Source organism: Ictalurus punctatus, chromosome 7 (genome assembly GCF_001660625.3).
Source record: "Ictalurus punctatus breed USDA103 chromosome 7, Coco_2.0, whole genome shotgun sequence".
Classification (NCBI taxonomy): Eukaryota; Metazoa; Chordata; class Actinopteri; order Siluriformes; family Ictaluridae; genus Ictalurus; species Ictalurus punctatus.
The window spans coordinates 27625032-27647060 of record NC_030422.2 but is presented as its reverse complement, the minus strand read 5'-3'; the positions used below and the strand labels follow the sequence as shown (position 1 = coordinate 27647060).

General features: G+C 40.3%; 1 protein-coding gene and 1 long non-coding RNA gene across 4 annotated transcripts in view; one reads left to right on the top strand and one right to left on the bottom strand.

Annotated features, from left to right (window-relative positions):
• The window catches only part of cacna1eb (calcium channel, voltage-dependent, R type, alpha 1E subunit b), a 78887-nt gene extending 64599 nt beyond the window's left edge, over window positions 1-14288 (top strand). The window contains exons 34-45 of the mRNA XM_017471318.3: window positions 246-337; window positions 1371-1545; window positions 2441-2568; window positions 4705-4801; window positions 4976-5081; window positions 6594-6701; window positions 7390-7490; window positions 8279-8328; window positions 10483-10588; window positions 11261-11351; window positions 11447-11607; window positions 12715-14288. Coding sequence (XP_017326807.2) covers window positions 246-337; window positions 1371-1545; window positions 2441-2568; window positions 4705-4801; window positions 4976-5081; window positions 6594-6701; window positions 7390-7490; window positions 8279-8328; window positions 10483-10588; window positions 11261-11351; window positions 11447-11607; window positions 12715-13281 — 1782 coding nt within the window. The 3' untranslated portion in view covers window positions 13282-14288. The remainder of the gene's footprint in view (window positions 1-245; window positions 338-1370; window positions 1546-2440; window positions 2569-4704; window positions 4802-4975; window positions 5082-6593; window positions 6702-7389; window positions 7491-8278; window positions 8329-10482; window positions 10589-11260; window positions 11352-11446; window positions 11608-12714) is intronic.
• Window positions 2491-20962, bottom strand: LOC108267328 (uncharacterized). 3 transcript variants are annotated; one of them, XR_001813072.3, is made up of 4 exons: window positions 20621-20962; window positions 16360-16500; window positions 4428-4495; window positions 2491-2541 (listed from the first exon to the last, which is right to left on the bottom strand). It is a non-coding gene; the product is annotated as an uncharacterized LOC108267328 (long non-coding RNA). The 3 variants fall into 3 exon arrangements; XR_008396763.1 differs by lacking the exons at window positions 2491-2541; window positions 4428-4495 and adding an exon at window positions 14829-15355; XR_008396762.1 differs by lacking the exons at window positions 2491-2541; window positions 4428-4495 and adding an exon at window positions 15396-15867.
• Between the last annotated feature and the right edge of the window lie 1067 nt (window positions 20963-22029).

Genomic DNA, 22029 nt, shown 5'->3' with positions numbered 1-22029 from the left:
TCCTCTCTCACTCTTTTAAGCTTTCATTACATGAAATGTCACCTCACAAGTTCTGACATCAGCCGTACATTAATTCTTGATCATTACTTTATTAAAGATTCACAGCAATGCTAATGAATGTTTTATGAAGGCTCGTTGCAGGTATCTTTCAAATAGAGTGTTACCAAAAACTTCTCTGACCTTTTTGGTTTGGGATTTTTGGTGTATGAGCTGTGAGTCACACCTCGTCCTGTGTGTCGCTGTAGGTGTTTGGAAATATTAAGCTGAATGATGAGAGCCATATAAACCAGCACAACAACTTCAAGACGTTTTTTGGCGCTTTAATGCTGCTGTTCAGGTGAGTTTAGTGGATCAGCATTAGCCTAAACTGTAATAGATGAAAGTTCTGTAAACATAAAGATTACCTGGGTGAACAAAGTGAAGATGTTTTTGCACACTTACTGGATTTTTTTCATTTATTTAATTAATTAATTTATTTATTTTTATTTGTAAAGTAAGACTTAAGTAGCCATAGGTCTGTGGAAGGTTCTTCTTCTGGCTAGGGTGTCCAGGGCAGCCCATAGAACCGCATGTTAAAAATTTGGCACACTGATTGGCGAGGGTCTATGGAACATTCTAACCAAATTTGGTCCAAGTGCTGCCATTGCTCTAGCACCCCCATCGGGTCAAATTTGGGACTGATTTGAAAGTACGCTTATGGTCATATCTGTTGAACCATGTGTCCAAATTAAAAGCCGGTCCTGGATTCCCTGGGTCGAGACGCACCCTATGACGTCAATTTCCGTCTAATTAGATTTCCCGCCACCTTGGATTTTTTTTTTTTTCCAAAACTGTTTTTTTCGCTACTCCTACAAATTTTTGTCCAGTTATTACCGAATTTGCCATACAACATCCTCAGACCAACTTGGACAAAAGTTATCAAAAGAACGATGATATTCCGAACGGTTCGCCATAACGTATAATTATGGAGTTTTATAATTCTATGCATTAGCAAATGAGAGAAAATGTGCTTTGTCAGCTCAGTTCAGCATTAAATATCTAATGTTTCTTTCCTCATGTTTCCTACTGGAATTCTCAACGAAATCTATCGAATTTTTTTCTACAGTTATTTTATATAATTATGGAGGGGTTTTTTTTCTCTGAATTTCATCAATTCAATTAGGAAACATGAAAAAAAAAAAAACCAAACATTTATATCCCTGATATTGTAAAACATAACTAAGAAAGAACATTTGAACCATTTTTAGACATGGTCCTCACTGAGTAAGAAGTCCCTTTGAACTGATTAGATCATATGTAATTGAAGGTTTGTGGTCACGTGTTCAGAATGGTGTATTGATTATAGAGAGACACGTGTGCGTTGTTTGCAGGAGTGCAACAGGAGAGTCGTGGCAGGAGATCATGTTGTCGTGTTTGGCTAGTCAGGAGTGTGAACCCGACCCCTCCATCGCTCCACCCTTCATCTCTCCGGATCACGAAGGCGGCTGTGGCACTGACTTCGCCTATTTCTACTTTGTCTCCTTCATCTTCTTCAGTTCCTTCCTGGTAGGACTGGAGTATTTATACGATGTTCAGTATTTATAGAATATTCTTTAAAAAAAATTAGCTGTCTTATTGATCCATAATGATCGATAATGAAGCTGCAAAGCTCAGACTTTCAATAATAAATCTCCTTGACATTTTTTACGATGAAAGAAGCATGGATGGAACAGATCATAATAATAATGTAACCGTCACGTACATATTTGAAAGCGTATACACAAGATTTGTTCTTCTTCTTCCCTTGCCTTTGCCATGTGGCTTCATTTCTTCATTGTGTAAGAGTCATAACAAGAATCTGTTTTTTTTTTTTTGCAGTATAACTGAACTCATGACTCACGATAAATAGACTCATGTTAAATAACCTGGTGTGCATCACTCCGCAACATATGTACAGCTAATATCATCACAATGATGATTACGATTTAAAAACAATCCAAACTGCAGGGACGTCCAAACTACAAGACGAAATCAGCTTTCATAAAATTGCTGTAGACGTTCAAATGTATAATATATTAAAGGCAACTTCACCTTTTTAAAAAGGTTTTATTTTATCATTAAACGTTTGGGTTTTTGTTTTTTTTGGAAGAATGTATTCGACTGGTCAACGTGTAAAAATTGTTCTTGCAGTGGTTTTCAATGAAAAGTCTGAGTACTGAATATGAAATAGGCAAGTGTTACTGATTCACAAAATATAACAGCCAATCAGGTTCAAATGCAAAGAGGCACAACGATAAAGAACCGTTTTTTATTGCTTGAAAAACTTTTATTTTAGTTACGTGATGACCAAATTAATCATAAGTTAAGGATACAAACAGAAACAAAAAAGTTTTCATTCTCATGGGATTGATGCTGTTCTACAATGACAATTTGCATGATCAAATTCTTTTCCTTTCCTCAGATGCTAAATCTTTTTGTAGCTGTGATCATGGATAATTTTGAGTATCTGACACGGGATTCCTCCATCTTGGGCCCACACCATCTGGACGAGTTTGTTCGGATCTGGGGAGAGTTTGATCGAGCAGCATGGTGAGTCATTGAAAAGTGAATAAAAATTAGGCGCACACTCATTTGAATTAATGGAAGGGAGGGCTCTTAACTAGTGTGTGACTGAGGAGTATAATTAGGAGTGATTTGGCAACTGGAGTAGGACATATGCTAGTTGGCGGGCCGGGGGGGGGGGGGGGGGGGGGGGGGTTTGGCATGGGGCGTTTATGAGTCCCAGCGTTCGAATATCCAATTTTAATTTGACGGTGGCCCAAACACAAAGGAAGCATTGCGCAACCGAACTAACAGCACTGCGAAATTGAAGCACCTCGCTATAAAACACTAGCATCGAGCAGGCGCAATTATAGATCATTTTTAAACCCGATTTGTCGAACATTTATCCAGCTAAAATGGCTGCTGAGGAAAACTTAGCTGTAATTAGCTGTATTAGATAACTAAAAAACAGGGCCATGGACTAATTACCAACTTCTGGCACATTTAAATAAATAAAACATCAGCTGGCTAATGGAGATTTCAAATTTGTTAGCATAGAGTACAATGCTAGCCTGTAGCCTGTGCTTTCATGTTCAATATATGTCAACTGCATTTAAAGGGAATCATAGGGAAAAGAAAACAGCTAGAAAAACTACAGCTCATCAGATATATTGGTGGAATTTTATTTATTTCAGTTATCGGTCATGTTTAAAATCATGCCGATACAGGTCAAGAGCTTCAGGTAATGTTCAGAGCAAACACCAGAATGGGGGAAATCATATCAGTGATCTCAGTGATTTGACAGTGGCATGGTTGTAAGGTAGGTGGGCTGAAACTGCTGATCTCCTGGGATTTTCACACACAACAGTCGCAACAGAATGGTGGGTTGGGGAAAAAAAAAAAAACATCCAATGAGCGGCAGTTCCGCAGGCAGAAGCGCCTTGTTGATGAGAGAGATCAGAGGAGAATGGCTAATCTGGCTACAGTCAACTCAAATAATCACGCTTTACAACTGTGGTGAGCTGAAAGGCATCTCAGAATGCACAAAACATGCCGAACCTTGAGTCGGATGGGCTACAAGAGTAGAAGACCACACCAACTTCCAATCCTGTCAGCCAGGGACAGGAATCTGACGCTACAGTGTGCACAGACCCAAGAAACTCCTGGGGGGGACAGGCCAATGTTTTTCCAATCTTCAACTGTCTGGGTTTGGTGTGTGGAAATCCCGTCTAAAATACTCAACCCAGACTATATGGCACCACTAACCTTGCCATGGTGAAATCCCATTTCCCCCCATTCTGATGTTTGATCTGAACATTAACTGGAGCTCTTGACTGTATCTGCATGATTTTATGCATTTCCTCTTTCTAAGGTATCATATCTTACAGTGCTAAGGTTCCAGCCCTGGTTGTATATTATTATACGCAGGGGAGTATTAGGGAAGTGGTAGCCAGCTCAAATCCCAGCACTGCCAACCCACCACTGCTGGGCCCTTGAACGAGGCCCTTAACCTTGAACTGCTCAGTTGTATAAATGAGATAATTAAGTCGCTCTGGATAAGGGCATCTGCAAAATGCTGTGATGATGTATTATGTTAGTTTCCTTGCTTTAAAACCTGACCCAATTATTCAGCTAATAATCCCCTTACTATGTCGATGTGGGTGTGTTTTTTTTTTTTTTTTAAAGCAAGGTTGGGATGCCAAATGTGATATATCAGGAAATGCAGTACCGGTTGTCATATTAAACTTTCACTTTAAATTTGCCTGTTATTTTTAAATGCACTTTTAACCTGTTCTCCCACTGAGTGAGATCACACACACACACACACTGCAGTTGTGGGGAAATCCTTTAAAAAAGCCACGAACACTTAACGAGAACAGCGTGAGAAGGAAACGAAAAGATTTTACCAGCAGTGGCACAGCTGGAACCCCAATTCTGCATCTTTTTATAATCTCCGCTGCCATGGTTATACAAACTGTGAAGGACATGTAAGGAATATTATTATAAGGGACATGCAGTATTATAAGAAAGAAACGTGGTACAAAATTACAAAATAATGACTAAAAAATTAACTTTTGTGAGCTTTCCATGTCGATCAGTTATTCTTGAAACGATTAACAATCTATATCACTGTGACTTTTTAATCTCGGCACGTCTCTCGTGTCTTTTTTTATTTTTTTTTAGTGGTCGTATTCATTACAATGCCATGTACGAGATGCTGACCCACATGTCGCCCCCTCTTGGCCTGGGGAAGAAGTGTCCGGCTAAAGTAGCCTATAAGGTGGGAATTGTTTGTACAATGTTTCTACATCATGCTGTGTCGTCTTACCTGCACAGTAAAGCTCTGAACTTGTGCTAGGACAATTGTTTTGGGTTTTTTTTTTTTTTTTTTTTTTGGAAAGCAGCTAAACTGTTACTTGTTTAAAATACAGTTTTGTCATGTGTGAACACACAGAGGCTGGTACTGATGAACATGCCTGTGGATGAAGACATGAGCGTCCACTTTACCTCCACACTGATGTCCCTGATCCGTACTGCCCTGGATGTCAAAATCGCCCGAGGTAATAGAGAGAGAGAGAGAGAGAGAGAGAGAGAGAGAGAGAAGTGAGGAATCACTCAGTGTGGTCGTTTTATACAACTGTTCGTACCGACAGAGGCAGGTTTAACAAATATGCTCCGTGTGGTTTCACCTTTTTCATCTGCTGGTGTATCTCAATAGCTCTATCTCAGCGCTGCTTGCGGAATAGTAGGAAATAAAATATATATATATATATATATATAATATTAGTAACCTAATGTATATATGGGTGAAAGAAGAAAAGGTAGCACTTTCATGCAGTTCCCCATCATTTAATATTAATTGAATACAGTATGCGTTTCTTTTCTCTACAGGGACTTAAAATAGGAATTATAATCGCAACTACAACAATACTGTAAATAAATCTATCTTTGATGGTGTATAATTTTTAACAGTAAGTGAATGTGCTGGGGGAAAAAAGCGGTATCAATTATACCGAATCACATTTTACTGTAGCGAACTCATTTTCTGTTCATCCTGTTTAAAAATTACTTTCCGTTAATAAAATTGTATAAGAAACATCCCAACGTTGAGCATCCAGCTGTTTGTTTATTTGTTTGCTTCTTCGTTCGTGGTTGGTTTACTTACTCACGTACAGCATTTATTTATTTGAGCGATCAGTTCATGCATATCTATTTACAATACACAGCGTTTTCATACAGGCGTATTTATTTGTTTGTTTGTTTATTTATTTACTCGTGTGTGTCACCAACGAATAAAGTGTTTATTCGTTCATTTAACGTTCACTTAGTTAAATTATATCTATTTACAGTACATGTTTACATATGGATATTTTTTATTGTTTGTTTATGATATTTATAATTTGCTGTTTTATTTATATATTTATGTTTATATCTATTTATAGGATTTACATTTAGTCAGATATTTCGTTAGTTAGTTGGTCAGTTGGCTAGTTGGTCAGTTAGTTAGTTAGTTGGTTGGTTGATTGGTTAATTGGTTAGTTGGTTGGCTAGTTTGTTTCAGTTGGTTGGTTAGTTGGTTAATTAGTTAGTTGGTTAGTTAGTTGACTAGTTAATTGGTTGGTTAGATTTTTGGTTGGTTGGTTGGTTAGTTTTCTGTTTTTTTAAGTTAGTTGGCTGGTTAGTTAGTTGGTTAGCTAACCAGCTGCCTAGCTAACTAACTAGCTAGCTAATTAGTTGGTTGATTCATTGGATGGATGGTTGGATCGTTAGTTGGTTAGCTAGCTGGTTGGTTGTATGGATAGTTAGTTAGTTAGTTAGTTAGTTAGTTAGTTAGTTAGTTAGGTATATGTTAACTTATCATAACGTATCATAGTTAACCAGTTAGTTGGCTGGTTAGTTAGTTGGTTGGATAGTTACTTAGTTGGTTAGTTAGTTAGTTTGTTAGTTAGATAGTACGTTATTATGTTTAAAAAGCTTTTTGTCTTAAACTCATAAACAGAAGGAGGAGGAGAAGTAAAGGAGAGAACACGTTGTCTCTTTGTTTATAAAATAGCAAACCCGTGTACTTTCAGGAGGAGAAGACCGGTTGCAGCTGGATGCTGAACTGCAGAAGGAGATCAGTGTGATTTGGCCTCATCTCTCCCAGAAGACCTTGGACCTGCTGGTGCCGATCAATAAAGGTGATGCCCAGGTGCCCGTCGGTTAGGCTGATAATCATTGCGTGCCCTGAAGAATCCACATTTTATCAGCGTTCTGCCACTCACCGAGTCCGATTACGGTGCCTAAACACACACTGTGTCACTACAGGATCGTTTAAGAGCCTCTCTGCGCGGATGATTAATGATCGCCTCAGCTTTGTTCAGCAAAGAAATCTGGGTTTCCCATGCAACTGATGGTTTTTAATTCATTCAATGTATTTATATAGAGATTGCTTAAATCTGGAGAAATCTGCACGTCATTCGAAAGAGGAACTGCTGCTCAGGATGAGAAATCCTCCTCCGGTTAACACCGAATTGTGGGATTACCGAAGGGCGAGTATAAATATGGAGTGAGATCAATGGAGTAAATATGCAGAGCTACAGCAAGGATTGGTGTTAGATGTCTTGACTGACTCCATGAATTAAGACGATAGTAAATCCTACTGTGTCATTACTGACCGCCATGTCGTGTTCATAATGTCAGCCATGCACTTTAATCGTTTTCTCCCTTGTATCGTAACATAGTATATAGAAACACAACAGCCATTACGGGTCTAACGGAGCAGCAGTGTGATGCTCTAGATCTTTATTTCTCTCTGCACAGCAATGGATGTTAGACTTGAATTCAAACCATGCGTGCTTGTATGCATGTGTGTGCTTTTCCCCACAGACACGGACATGACGGTGGGTAAAATCTACGCCTCCATGATGATCATGGATTACTTTAAACAGAGCAAAGCAAAGAAGTTGAGGCGGCAGGCTGAGGAGCAGGTACGCATAGGGATCATAATTACCTACTCATCTTATGAATAGGAACTCCGTATTGCCTTGTGTATCAGCTCAAACCACATGTCAGTAATGTTATGCAGCGCATGATTTGAATACAGTTGAATCAGTTCTAAATATAAAGTGTAAAGATTTTTCGGGCTTGTGTCCCACTAATGATCCTCATGAACTCGTTGCTCATTTCTTCCTAAGGAACTTGATGGGGTTTTAAAATGTGAAAGACTTTTAAATAATAATAATCAATAAGTTACTATATAAACTAATTGAACCTAAGGTACATTAAGTGACCCATAGGCATTGATTATTGGAATATTTTGGCCTTGATATAAGACGCGCTGGTCCATCTTGACCTGTTCAATAAATCCGTGTAACTTTCTGGTGCTTATTAAGTTTGCCATCTTGCTCATACTGTAGTTACGTCCTTGAAAAGTCACATTAAGAAATGTCATGTTGGATCGAATCTAGACATCCCGGAACATCCAGCACATGAGTCTGTAAATGTCTTTGTGCTCAGTGTGCTTTAATGGCTTGTCTGAACGGATGGTGCCATTTTAAACTCAGACCTGTCACAGATCATTTTTATACCAGAAGGCCTTCGATTTTTCTTCGTACAGTCTTGTTTTTGTTTTATTCATATTTTATAACACTTCTGTACACGCTTAGCAAAGCTGAAAAGTTGTATGGAAAGACCATGTTGAGTGATCATTCACACCTCTCTCTCTCTCTCTCTCTCTCTCTCTCTCTCTCTCTCTCTCTCTCTGTGTAATGGACAGTTGAGCATTGCTGCCCTTCCTCTCATATCTCACAGTGCGGGCTCGGCTCTGTAAGTACGCTCGACGTTTATCTAGACTTGGACTGGAATGTTTCAGTCATGACTGTTTTCCTTCATTGGGATAATTCTCATTTGCAGGTCAAAAGCAGTGCTTTAAATGTAAAGGTTCTGTGCGGTTCTGTTTGGTTTGGTTTTATTCTGCTCTGTTCCGTTAACTTGGCTTTGTTCGTTTTCTCTGCGTTGTTCTGCGATTTCTGTTTTGTTTTGTTTTATGTTCTTCTGTTCTGCACTGTTCTAGTCTGTAACGTTCAGTGGTTATCTGTTTGGTTTTGTTCTGCATTGTTTTGCACTGTTCTAGTCTGCACTGTTCAGTTTGGTGCCGTCCTACACGGTTGTGTGATGGTTGGTTTAATTCTTTTCTGTCCTGTTTGATTTTGTTTTTCTGTTCGGTTTTGTTTGGTCTTGTCCTGTCCTGTTTGATTTTGTTTGTTTGTTTTTCTGTTTGGTTTTGTTTGGTCCTGTCCTGTCTGATTTTGTTTGTTTGTTTTTCTGTTTGGTTTTGTTTGTTTATTCTGTTCTGTTTGGTTTTGTTTGGTCTTGTTCTGTTCTGTTTGATTGTGTTTGTTCTTTCTGCTCAGTTTTGTTTGGTCTTGTCCTGTCCTGTTTGATTTTGTTTGTTTATTCTGTTCTGTTTGGTTTTGTTTGGTCTTGTTCTGTCCTGTCTGATTTTGTTTGTTTGTTTTTCTGTTTGGTTTTGTTTGGACTTGTTCTGTTCTGTTTGGTTTTGTTTGGTCTTGTTCTGTTCTGTTTGATTGTGTTTGTTCTTTCTGCTCAGTTTTGTTTGGTCTTGTCCTGTCCTGTTTGATTTTGTTTGCTTATTCTGTTCTGTTTGGTTTTGTTTGGTCTTGTTCTGTTCGGTTCGGTTTTGTTTGGTCTTGTCCTGTCCTGTCTGATTTTGTTTGTTTGTTTTTCTGTTCGGTTTTGTTTGGTCTTGTTCTGTTCGGTTTTGTTTGATCTTGTTCTGTTCGGTTCGGTTTTGTTTGGTCTTGTTCTGTTCTGTTTGGTTTTGTTTGGTCCTGTCCTGTCCTGTCTGATTTTGTTTGTTTGTTTTTCTGTTTGGTTTTGTTTGGTCTTGTTCTGTCCTGTTTGATTTTGTTTGTTTATTCTGTTCTGTTTGGTTTTGTTTGGTCTTGTTCTGTTCTGTTTGATTTTGTTTGTTTGTTTTTCTGTTTGGTTTTGTTTGATCTTGTTCTGTCCTGTTTGATTTTGTTTGTTTATTCTGTTCTGTTTGGTTTTGTTTGATCTTGTTCTGTCCTGTTTGATTTTGTTTGTTTATTCTGTTCTGTTTGGTTTTGTTTGGTCTTGTTCTGTTCGGTTTTGTTTGATCTTGTTCTGTTCTGTTCGGTTTAGTTTGATCTTGTTCTGGTTTGTTTGATTGTGTTTGTTTTTTCTGTTCAGTTTTGCTCGATCTTGTTCTGTTCGGTTTGTTTTTATCTGTTCTGTTCGGTTTTGCTCGGTCTTGCGCTGTTCTGTGCTGTCTTTCGGCCGCGCTGTTGAGCACCTTTCGGTTTTGTTTTGTTTCGCCTGTTCTGTGCCACTCTGTGCTGTTCAGTTCTGTGCTGTTCTCTTCTGTTCTGTTCTGCGCTGTTCTGTTCTTCTTTTGTTTTGTTTCGTTTTTGTTTATCTTTAAGCTACCGTCCATTTATGAATCCGAGCCCCGATTGTACGTGATTGTCGTTCAACATTAAGGCAGAAATTGCTGGCCGACAATTCTGATACGCAGTCAAATACAATGTGTCCTATACATAACGTATGAAGTGCGAAGCTTAAGCTAGATTGTAAGTGCTAATTGAGCTTTCATTTTAGCACAAAACACAAAGGCTATTAGCACGCTTCAAACCGCACACATCCACCTACACCTCAGAGCTGAGCACCATGAGGTCCAGAGAGCTGGCATTAGCGGTGGCTCTCTAGGGTGCAGAGGAGTGTAGTGTGAGCACACATCACGAACCGGAAAAAAACACACACACACACATCACATGTTTTGGCAACACAGCATCAGTTTTAAAAATGCCTGCACTATCCCACCAAATTCTTTTCCTATGTTGATCCGAAGAGTCTTAATTCGGGGGATCAGTCCACGTTTCCTGTCGTTTACACCCTGTTGGTTTCTCACTGTAACTTCTCGTGTGTGCTCCTCTGTAGGACCAGTGGTGGATTCGTGGCCTTGAGTCCCATCTCACCCCAAGAGCTCTTAATGCAGCCAGCGTCACATCACGGGGAAGACGGTGAGGACGATCAAGTGTCCATGGTGAGTTTGTCGCATCGGGTTTATATTTTAAACCGAAAGAGAGAAGAAGAACAAGGCTAGGCATTCATGTAACATGTAAATAACTACTCGGCTAATCCGGCTTAAAATATGTTGAGTTATTTCATCAGCCCATGATATATCAACTTTTTTTTGGTCCATATTACGCTTCCATTTACAGCATTCGATCCAGAGCAACACACAGAAGTGCTTCGTAGTCTCAGCACAATGTCGTCCACGTTAAAGTTAACAGATGTGTGTATTTAGCTAACGAGCTGAATATTTCGATTGCGCAAGCGGCGAGGCGTATCTCGAACGCTACGGGCTGGTGCGTAAATCAGTCGAGCGCTACAACCCACTCTGATTCCCTGTGTCAAAAGGAAATGCGGATTCGCAGCACGTCCCTCGAGCCGTTTTACGGAGATGTTAAACGTAGACGAGTTGTGTCTCTCGAGATATTTTCTGTGTATGTGATGTGGGAAGAGATGACCGTTCGCACTGCTTCTTTAAGTACTCGGTCTATTTAAGTACACAGAACACTTTCATCCATCATTTCAGACAGTCTGATATTTCTTCTGTGAACACGAACCCAAATAAAGAACTAACAAATGAATCAGTGCAAAAATAGAAGGAAGGAGGCTGGTGTTATAGATCATGTGGTGTGGTGTCGAACAGGCGGATGAGCAGGAGATGGACGGATCGTGGGAAGAGGAACAGCCGCCGGAGCGTCTGTACCGACCAAGACACAAGAGCTACAAAGCTGCAGGTGGGTCAACGCACATTTTCAGCTTTTCATTAGCATGAAAAACCCCGGCATTTGGATTATATCATGTCTAACTTAATCTGATTCATGCTCCTCAGTGTCCCATTCAGAGCATCAGGCAGAAAGAGAACGAGGGAGATCTAAGGAACAGCGCCACCTGCTGTCCCCAAGCAAGTCCCGCTTCAACTCAAACGAGAGGAGTTCGAAGTCCTGCTCTCGTTCTCCCAGTGAGGAAAGACGACATGGACGCACTCGGCGGGTAAAGATGTGCAGATGAAAAATATGACAGGGCCTAGGTGTATAGAAGCCTGCATTTTTCCATAAAAAGCTACAAAATAGTAATGACATTAATGCGTAAAGTTTATAATTATTTTTCTTTTTGTTGTTGTGACGAATGTGCTATATAAATGAAACTTTATTACTATTATTATTATTATTTTTATTATTATTATTATTATTATTATTAAAAGGGCACCGTTCATATTTTCCAATACTAAATGTAGGCTACTCATTTGTCCTTGTTAGCCACAACGAACTGTAAACACTTAAGCTACGTATGAACAAATAAAGTATGTTGAGCTGTTGTTTAATTAATAACATTGTAGGAAAATAGTTGTGGTGAAAGATGACCAAAACACTTTGGGATGTGCTGTTGTAGGACAATAATCAACATCGGTGTAGTAGCAGGGGGACTCCGCTCCGTCACACCGTCTAGTCGTCAATTATTTTCCGATTACAGCACAACCCAAAGTGTATCAAGTAGAGTTGATGTCGCCTAATTACATTACATTACATTACATATTACATCATAGCATTTGGCAGACACTCTTATCCAGAGTGACTTACAGTTATCTCATTTATACAACTGAGCAGTTGAGGGTTAAGGGCCTTGCTCAAGGGCCCAACAGTGAGAGCTTGGCAGTGCTGGACTCACAACCTTTCGATCAGAAGTCCAAAGTCTTAACCGCTGAGCTACCACTTCCCTACACATAGCAATTATATAGTATTCCATATAGTAATTAGAAAGATAGCATTGATTCTTATTAAAGCTTATTCTTATTAGCATCCCCTTTAAGTGAACATCATGTGATTTGACCTTTCATTTAAAATCATTTCATTCCAAGCATAGCCTTTGATCTGGGATTTTTACACCGCATATCAGGCGCTAGACTCCTTTAGGGGTTACCTTTTAAGAAAAGGAGCAGCTGTGTTGTGGATGGGAGTGGAGCTCATTTCTGGGCAGGAAAAATATACAAACAAAAGCCGGAAATGAAGACACAAATTGGCGCATTTATATGGCAATGTTGCAACCAAAGGTTGTTTGGATTCATTTGTAACGCTTTGCCCCGTGTGCGTGTGTTTTTAGGGAAACAGCTCAGACAGCCCCGTGCCCTCCACCTCGGAGTCGAGCACACCGAGCGCCAGGCGTCGCCTCTCTCAGACACCAACTCACTCGCACCCACACGTCTCCTACTCGCCGTTAGTGTGCCAAACTCAGCCTTCCTCACAGGCTGAAGATGAGGAGGAAGAGGAGGAGCGAGGAGCTGCTCCCATTCTGGGCTGCTGCAGCAATGCCTTATGGGATGAAAACGCAGAAGAAGAGGAAGTGCGAGTGGGCGAAGGAGACGAAGAGATGGGGAACATCGAAGAGGACGAGTATCTGGGCACGGGCGCCCCTCGGTTCCCTTCTGAACCCTTCCTCGCCCTGCAGGAAGATGAGCACAGCCCCGATTCCTCAGCCATGGAGACTCTGACGTTCGAGGCCGCTGTGGCCACCAGCCTGGGCCGCGCCAACACCGTCTCGGCCTCCATGCGCACTCGCGCGCGCCTCGGCTGGCACGTCCCCAACGGGCACTTCCGCAAACGCCTGGCGCAGAGCGTCTCCATCTCTGCCGGCGAGCCTCTCAGTGACACGGAGGATGATAAATACTAAGTACTGACCAGAAGAACTCTGGAAAAGGACGCTGACCCCTGCGACAGCAGCATCTGAGCTGCGCTGTTGAATATACTCTACATACAAGTCCAATGTGATCATTAAAATGGAGGACTGCTAAGATTTTCACCTTTTTTTTTTCTTTTTTTTTTTAACATATACGCAGCTATCTTGTCTCGTTTCTAACAAAACACTCTGAGAGTTCGACGGAGGAAAAGAAGAAAAAAAAAAAAAAAAAACACTGTACATTTGAAAACCAGACTAAAGTCTGCTTCATCGTCTGTGGGAGATAACGAACTCAGACTATCGCTGTTTTACACTCTGAAATGCTGATCGATTTCACTTTCTTTCGCACGGTAAATGGTTTCGACTCAAAATAGGCTACGTGTTGCAGAATGAATGTAAGGAAATGCAATTCAGTTCCATGAATTCAGTTCTACTGGCTCATTCGTTTTAACCGATGTTCACTTTCTCGCCGACACACCGATGCACAAACCGCGCGCAACAACCTTGCAATGACATATTTTTGTGAGCTCCAGAATTAAAGCCTAAAATGCATCTACTGTGTTGGATTCATTCCGGTTTCTAAACATTTGTACAATCTGAGAATAATAAAAGAAGGCAACTCGACACCGGATGAGCTGTGGTGTTTGTTGTGGAGGTGTGTGTGTCTACCATGTACATGATGAGATGCTTGCATTCACTCTTTTAAACAGAGTGGAACGAGGGCCTCTGCCTCAGGCCCTGCTTTTCAGGTTCATATAATAACGTTCCTGATTAAACTTTCATTGGGTCTTCTACAACTGGCACGTCATGACAGATTAAGGCGGATCTGTCGCTATGTGTAGACGGCTTATATAGCGAGGGCACATCAACACGGGCAGCTCATCCATAGGGGCAGCATATACATATATATATATATATCAATAGGAACAGTTCAACAAATGTTCATCTACATAAAGTCCTCATTCACAAGTCCATGCTTTTTAAATTCTGTTGCAGTATTACTTACCTCTTTATAAATGACCAGAAAACTTTAGTGTGCAGTGTTCTCACCACCCTATTTAGCTCCATAGCATTATAATTACACTTATTGATCAAAAATGGGAATTACAACAAACTCTTATAAAGGCCTATTGGGACAAAATAGATTGCGACTAAACAATGAGACCAGTTATGGGCAGAGCAACACATGTAGCCCCGCCCCGTTCTTCCAACTGCAGCAAGGACCTTCTCGTTGGGACAGGATTCATGCTGACCCAGGCTCAGGAGAGGAGCAGCGGACAGGACAGTTAATGACAGGGTTGCCAGGTTCAAGGTTTTTACGCCAAAATGGGGAGGTTTAAAAATATTCTACAGACACCAACATCTTGTTTTATAGCAAATACTCCGAATTAAATCTGAGACATTTCCGCAGACAAAGGCAACGTGTAAGTCCAGACGGTGTGTCTACGATGCACAGAACCATTCATACCATTCATTGTAAAATATATTGCAAAAATTGTGAAAGGAAAAGGGGAGTATAGTGGATAATGTCCATACATCAGAAATGTCCTGTTTCACCAAATGTATGCTCAGGTCTGCCCTGTTAAATTGATTGTTTAAACAGTTAATAGCTCTGAACGTCTACTCTTGGGTTGAGGTCTAGATTGGAGTTTGCAAAGAAATACAGAGATAAGTTATGAAACCAAGATGAACCTCTACCGAAGTGATGGAAAGGCCAAAGTGTGGAGAAAGAAAGATCTGCTCATGATCCAAAATATACAAGCTCATCTGTGAAACATGGTGGAGGTAGTGTCACGGCTTGGGGCTCGCACGACTGCTTCTGGAACATTCTCCGTAATCTTTATTGATGATGGAACGCATGATGGTGGCAGCAGAATGAATTCAGAAGTTTACAGGACAATTTTGTCCGCCGATTTACAGAGAAATGCTCTCAAATTAATCAGGAGGAACTTTATCATGCAGCAAGACAAGGATCCAAAACACACTGAGAACTCAACAAAGACTTCATCAGGGGGTAAAGAGGAAGGTTTTAGACTGGCCAAGTCAATCACCAGACCCTTTTCACCTCCTGAAGAGGAGACAGAAGGGAGAAAGCTGCAAATCATTAATACGTTAATATTAATGCTCTCGTTGTAAAAGGTTACCAGCTAAATAAAAGTTATCTCTTATCTATGATTAAGAATAAACAGATTTTAAAATGTGCTATTTAATAAAGAAGGATGTATAATATGTATGATATGGTGAATTTTTCAGTAAGGGGGTGCTCGTTTAATATTTGTGGAAAGAGTGTCCAGTGTCAGTGATTTATTACAGTACATTTTCTGCCACAGGAAAATCTTCGGGACAGAAGAGTTTATGGTTTCCGGTTTCTCTGTAACATGACAAACCATTTGTCGCGTCCTAATTCGCCTAATATCCATCCTAAATAGTATACGAGATCAGAAGTAGTGTGTTCCGAATTGTAGTTTGTTGAGATGAGGATCCCAAAGGTACCCGGATGGTGTACTATTTCCGGTAGATTTTCGAATGATTCGTTCATTTTGAACAAATCTTTACTATGACTCGGGAACAACAAGTTGTCTTAGAGAGTGATTCGTTTCCGGACACACACACACACACACACACACACACACACACACACACACACACACACAGAGAGAGAGAGAGAGAGAGAGAGAGAGAGAGAGAGATTTAAATTATATTCTGCTGTAATAATCGAAATGACTCTGAAAAAGATTCGTTCATTTTGCTGAACGAGATTCAACGACCCGAGTCAGTAAAATGATTCAAACTTGGGAAGAGGAGTTTTATGACGGTTTGGTTTCCTTCACCGAATTCAACCTGACGCATAGTATTTTACCTCAGATATTCGGACGGACACAAACATATCGTTCCCACAGAAGACATAAAAAATTTCATCCTAAAAATTATCAGCAGGATATTTTGTAACTTTTGTATCGGGTACTTTTAATAAATGGTCAGGTGTAATTTTTAGATAAAGTAAATTGGGCTTCGATTAAAGTAAATACAAATGCCTATTTGTGCTGACTAGAAAGCTAGAGATGTACTTACATTAACTGTGGTCACTTCCAGAGACCCGTGAAGAGATGGAGGAGGAATTAGCCAACACTTCCAAACGGATAAGAATTGGAAAAATCTTTAGTCAGGATGATGACGAGGACAAAACAGCAACCGCAAAAGAAAACAGGAGCACTGAAGAAGAAATGCGTATGTGTTAAGAACTTACTTTGGTTAAGCGTTATGAACTAGTGATGTGTCGTTCATTTTGAACGAGTCTTTAATATGACTCGGGAACAACGAGTTGTCTCAGAGAGTGATTCGTTTATTGTTGACCGCGCATGCGCTGTAGCATCCCCATAGGTTCTGTACAGGAAACAGAAATAATTAGTTCACGTCTCGAGTCTTCGGGTGAAGTGAATTTAAATATACGAGTTTTGGGACACCCCATTACTCAATTAAATTGAGTAAACGAGTTTACTCAATTGAGTACAGTCAGCTTGTTAGGGGTTTCAGTGTGTGAAAATGACACCCATTTATTGAGACGTATGCTTTCTCACCTAGCGCTCATCATACTGTCATACGGTTCGCACTCTTTTGGATCGTTTTGTAATGAATCGTTCTGAATCCAACTCACTTTGCAGTTCATCCAAATCGCTCCAGTTTATAGTCGGACTCTAAAATAGATCGAAACTCATTATTAAACATGATAGGATCCTAACAGCACGTTACACTGTTATGATGTGGTAAGATTCATATTCGTGAATCGGTTCTTTTGAACTCTTCAATGATTCATTCTGTTTCAGCATGACAAAATTTTACTGTTATAAGCCATTAACAGTATACATACATCCATCTTCAACCGCTTACTCCTTTTAAGGGTCGCGGGGGAACCTGGAGCCTATCCCAGGAAGCAACGGGCACAAGGCACGGTACACCCTGGAAAGGGGGCCAGTCCATCGCAGGGCACAATCACATACACACACACACACCCATTCATACACTACGGACACTTTGGAAACGCCAATCAGCCTACCGTGCATGTCTTTGGACTGGGGGAGGAAACCGGAGTACCCGGAGGAAACCCCCGCAGCACGGGGAGAACATGCAAACTCCACACACACATGGCCCTGGCGGGAATCAGACGCCGGACCCTGGAGGTGTGACGCGAACGTGCTAACCACTAAGCCACCGTGCGCCCCTTGAATAACATGTGGCAATATAATCCATTATAACTGTGGTTACAAGTATTAATGACAATATATAATGTGTTACAACCCGTTATCTTTGGGTTGGGAAGTTGTTTCTGTGTGCTGTGCCAAATTTTTGTGTACAGGTCCGAACTCCCTCCATCCCTATTATCCAAAGCGCTTTACACTGTGTCTCATTCACCCATTCACACACACACACCAATGCTAGCAGAGCTGCCATGAAATTCACTAACTTGCCATCGGGAGCAACTTAGGGTTCAGTGTCTTGCCCAAGGACACTTCAGTATATGGAGTCATGTGGAGTCATGTGGGCCGGGAATCGAACTGCCAACCCTACGATTAGTGGACAACCCGCTCTACCACCTGAGGCACAGCCGCCCCATGTATACAGCAATGTGTATTATAAGACATTAGGAAGACCTTTATAATGGATGTAATGGATTGTACATGTGTCAAGAAAAGTCTTAGTTCATATTCTCTTATGTTGTTCCAAACCTGCATGACTTAATATCTTCAGTGGAACATAAAAGACAATGCTAGACAGAATGTTAGGAGCTGACAGCCTCAGTCACCATTGTTTTTTCCATACAGTGAAAGTGAATAGTGACTAATTCAATTCAATTTTATTTGTACAGCGCTTTTTACAATGGACATTGTCTCAAAGCAGCTTTACAGAAATATCAACACGGTATACAGATATTAAATGTGCAAGTTTATCCCAATTGAGCAAGCCGGTGGCGACGGTGGACAGGAAAAACTCCCTGAGATGTTAAGAGGAAGAAACCTTGAGAGGAACCCGACTCAGAAGGGAACCCATCCTCATCTGGGTAACAACAGATAGTGTAAAAAGAAGTGTTTGGCCTTAGAAGCAGCCGAAGTCCCAGCAATCTGGAATTGGAGTAGATGAGAGCTCCATCCAGAGGTAGGACACCCGAAACGGATCAGGCAAGTGCGGAGAGCAGAACGGATCAGGATCTCTAGTATCTCTATAAAATCGTGTGCGGCGTGGCAGAAGGAGAGAGGGAGAGAAAAGATTATCAGGACTGTGCTTAGCGTAACAGAAAGTCTAGTCAGCGTAAGCTTGAGTAAACAAATACGTTTTAAGCCTAGATTTAAACACTGAGACTGTGTCTGAGTCCCGAACACTAATTGGAAGACTGTTCCATAACAGTGGGGCTCTATAAGAGAAAGCTCTTCCCCCTGCTGTAGCCTTCACTATTCGAGGTACCGTCAAGTAGCCTGCATCTTTAGATATAAGTAGGTGTGGCGGATCATAGAAAACCAAAAGGTCGCTTAGATACAGTGGCGCGAGACCGTTTAGTGCTTTATAAGTTAATAATAGTATTTTATAATCAATGTGAGATTTCACAGTGTAGATAAGATCGGGGTGATGTGGTCGTATCTTCTAGTTCTAGTTAGGACTCTAGCAGCTGCATTCTGGTCTAACTGGAGTTTGTTTATGCTCCTACTGGAACATCCAGACAGTAAGGCTTTACAGTAACCTAGTCTAGAGGTGAAGATTGAATGAACTAATATTTCTGCATCATGTAGTGACATTATATTTCTTATTTTAGAAATATTTCTGAGATGAAAGAAGGCTATCCTAGTAATATTATCTATATGAGAGTCAAATGATAGGCTGGAGTCAATAACCACACCGAGGTCTTTTACTGCTGTACATGATGAAACAGAAAGACCATCCAGAGTTACCATGTGATCAGAAAGCTTACTTCTAGTTACACCTGGTCCTAGTACAAGTACTTCTGTCTTGTCAGAATTAAGTAAGAGGAAGTTAATAAGCATCCAATGTCTAATGTCTTTTACACATTCCTCAACTTTATTAAGCTGCTGTCTGTCCTCTGGCTTCGCTGAAACATACAGCTGTGTATCATCAGCATAACAGTGGAAGCTAATTCCATGTTTACGAATAATTTGACCTAGAGGTAGCATGTATAATGTAAAAAGCAGCGGGCCTAAAACAGAACCTTGTGGAACACCAAATTTAACCTCGGTATGCGTGGAGAAGTCTCCATTTACATCTACGAAGTGATAACGATCGATCAAATAAGACCTGAGCCAGGAGAGGGCTGTTCCCTTAATGCCAACAACATTTTCTAATCTATCAGGGTTTATAGACATAAAAGCACGGAATGAAATGAGCAATATAGACAAAAAAAGAAACACTACTACTTTTATCCCTCTCATAGAACTATCTAATAGTTCTATTTAGTGCTAATAGTTCTAATAGTGCTAATTCTGCTCAAAGAGCAAACTGACTACAATGGAACTAGAAGACTATCTACGCGAATGACAAAAGATTTTTTAAAATGTGTCAGTGCATGAAATTAGATTACACCATGTAGTTACATGAATATGCAGAAATTTAATCATGCTTTTCTTTCCTGTAGCACAAATGAAAAGCCCTCTCTAGATGAGCAGATTTGTCAAATGAAACTGCATCGTTCTTATCCAGTGCTATGGTGAACTAAAGAGTAGATATTCCAATGAAACTGCTAAATATGACTAGCGTTAGCTACGTGTAGTAGTAGAACATAAGCCATCAACTGTATTAGTAGGTGTATCCTAACCTATACACGAGTCCACTATTGGTCATATCGCAATTTAGAATATGCCCAAATTCATTTCTTTAGTATTTTTATCTTGCAATCACACATTTGATTAAGTTGTGGTAATAGGTCCCCTGAATTATTTTTGTAGAGTGTACAAAAACAGTGGGTTTCAAAGTGAGGGCCGCCAGGGGGCGCTCGGGGGGCGTCAACAATTTGGTGTGAGAAATAAATCCACACACACACACACACAATCAATTCCTAATGTAATGTAATGAAAGATGTAATTATTAATAAATAAATTAAAAAGGGGGAGGGGGGATATATTCAGAAGTCTGTATTTTTAATGTGTTTTAAGGACATCTTGCAAAAGGGGGGCCTCGGTCAAATGTTAATGCCATTTGGGCGGCCTTGCCCTGGAAAAGTTTGGGAACCCCTGGGTTAGTAGGCGTGTTTTTGAGATCCTGAGCTATTTCACTTTCAATAACGAACACTAAATGTGATGTGTGAAGGTGTCTGGGTGAAAGAATTTCTTACCTTCCACCCAAAATTCTGCATTTTGAATTCTCACTGAACTTCTTCACAATAAAGAAAAGACTCGTTCTCTCAACGAAATCATGTCTCTTTGGTCCTGCTTCCTTTACCTGCGCTGAGATCGGAATTCTGAAAAGAAGTTATATAGGACGTGTTGCTATGGAAGCAAGCTGCTGTGACGTCACAGGAACGGTGGAGCCCAGTGACTGTAGCGCGAGCCAATTTTAAGCGCGACGCATTACGGAGCTAGATCAGTCTCATTAATAATTCACGCAAACAATTTTTTTTTTTAAATAAATAAATGACGCACACATGCGTAGCCAATTTCACATGCACGAAACCTAATTCACGTGCACGAAAAAAACAATTCGCGTGCACGTAAAAAAAAAAAAGGTATATTCACAAAAAGCAATTCACGTGCGCAAAATAATATGATATATCAGTAAAAATACATTTCACAAACGCAAAACACAATTCATAGATGTGCACAAAACGTTTGCAAATCGTCATTCACGTGCTAATCGCATTGGATGTGTGTGTGTGTGTGTGTGTGTGTTTGAGCGCTCTTTCCTCCCACGTGCGTCTGTAGTACTCTGTAGCCAATCAGATGCGAGCTTTCCATTCGACCGATCATAAGTCAGTACTGAGAGTGCAGGACTCGAGGAGCACGGCTTCGAGCAACATGAATTCATTAGAAAGGAAATGAAGCCTTTACAGGTCGGCATGCACGTGCACGTGAAGTAAAATGTTTTTGGACTGTAGTTCATTGTGATTGAAAACACATCATGAGGACAGTGTTGATAATGAAGCATTCTTTTAGCATAAAAAAAGTGCATCAATATGTTGAAAACTTGTGAGAGTAATACCTGTTGCTATACAGTATACATACCACATGCACGTGTTAAAAATGATATAAACTACACCAATGTTGAAATCATGTTTAATAATGCCTGTTGGTATACAGTATACACATCATATATGCATGTTTAAAAAAAAAACAATATAAAGTACACCAATGTTGAAATCATGTTTATCCATATCCGCTGTCCTCCTGTTCATTGTTTGGTATGACATTCTGAAATTTTTTTTAATAAAATTCGTAGATAATTGTACTTTTGTTCAAATTATTTTAATTGGTTTTACTTATTTAACTTTTGCCTTAATTCTATGTGAATACCAAATTTACCTCTGGATCCATAAGTGGATTTTGGAACTGGTCCACTTTCCACAACTGACTGGGTGTCAGATTGTGTTTTGTCCTATCTGATGGTTGTCCCACCCCTCACAAAAGACATCCAGCCCGGATGCGTGGCAGGAAGACATAATGACAGCTGAATCAATGCAAGCAGTTGCTAACAGCCAGCAGGTGACTGTCCTCCAGTGTGTGCAGAATGTTGTAGTACACACTTGTT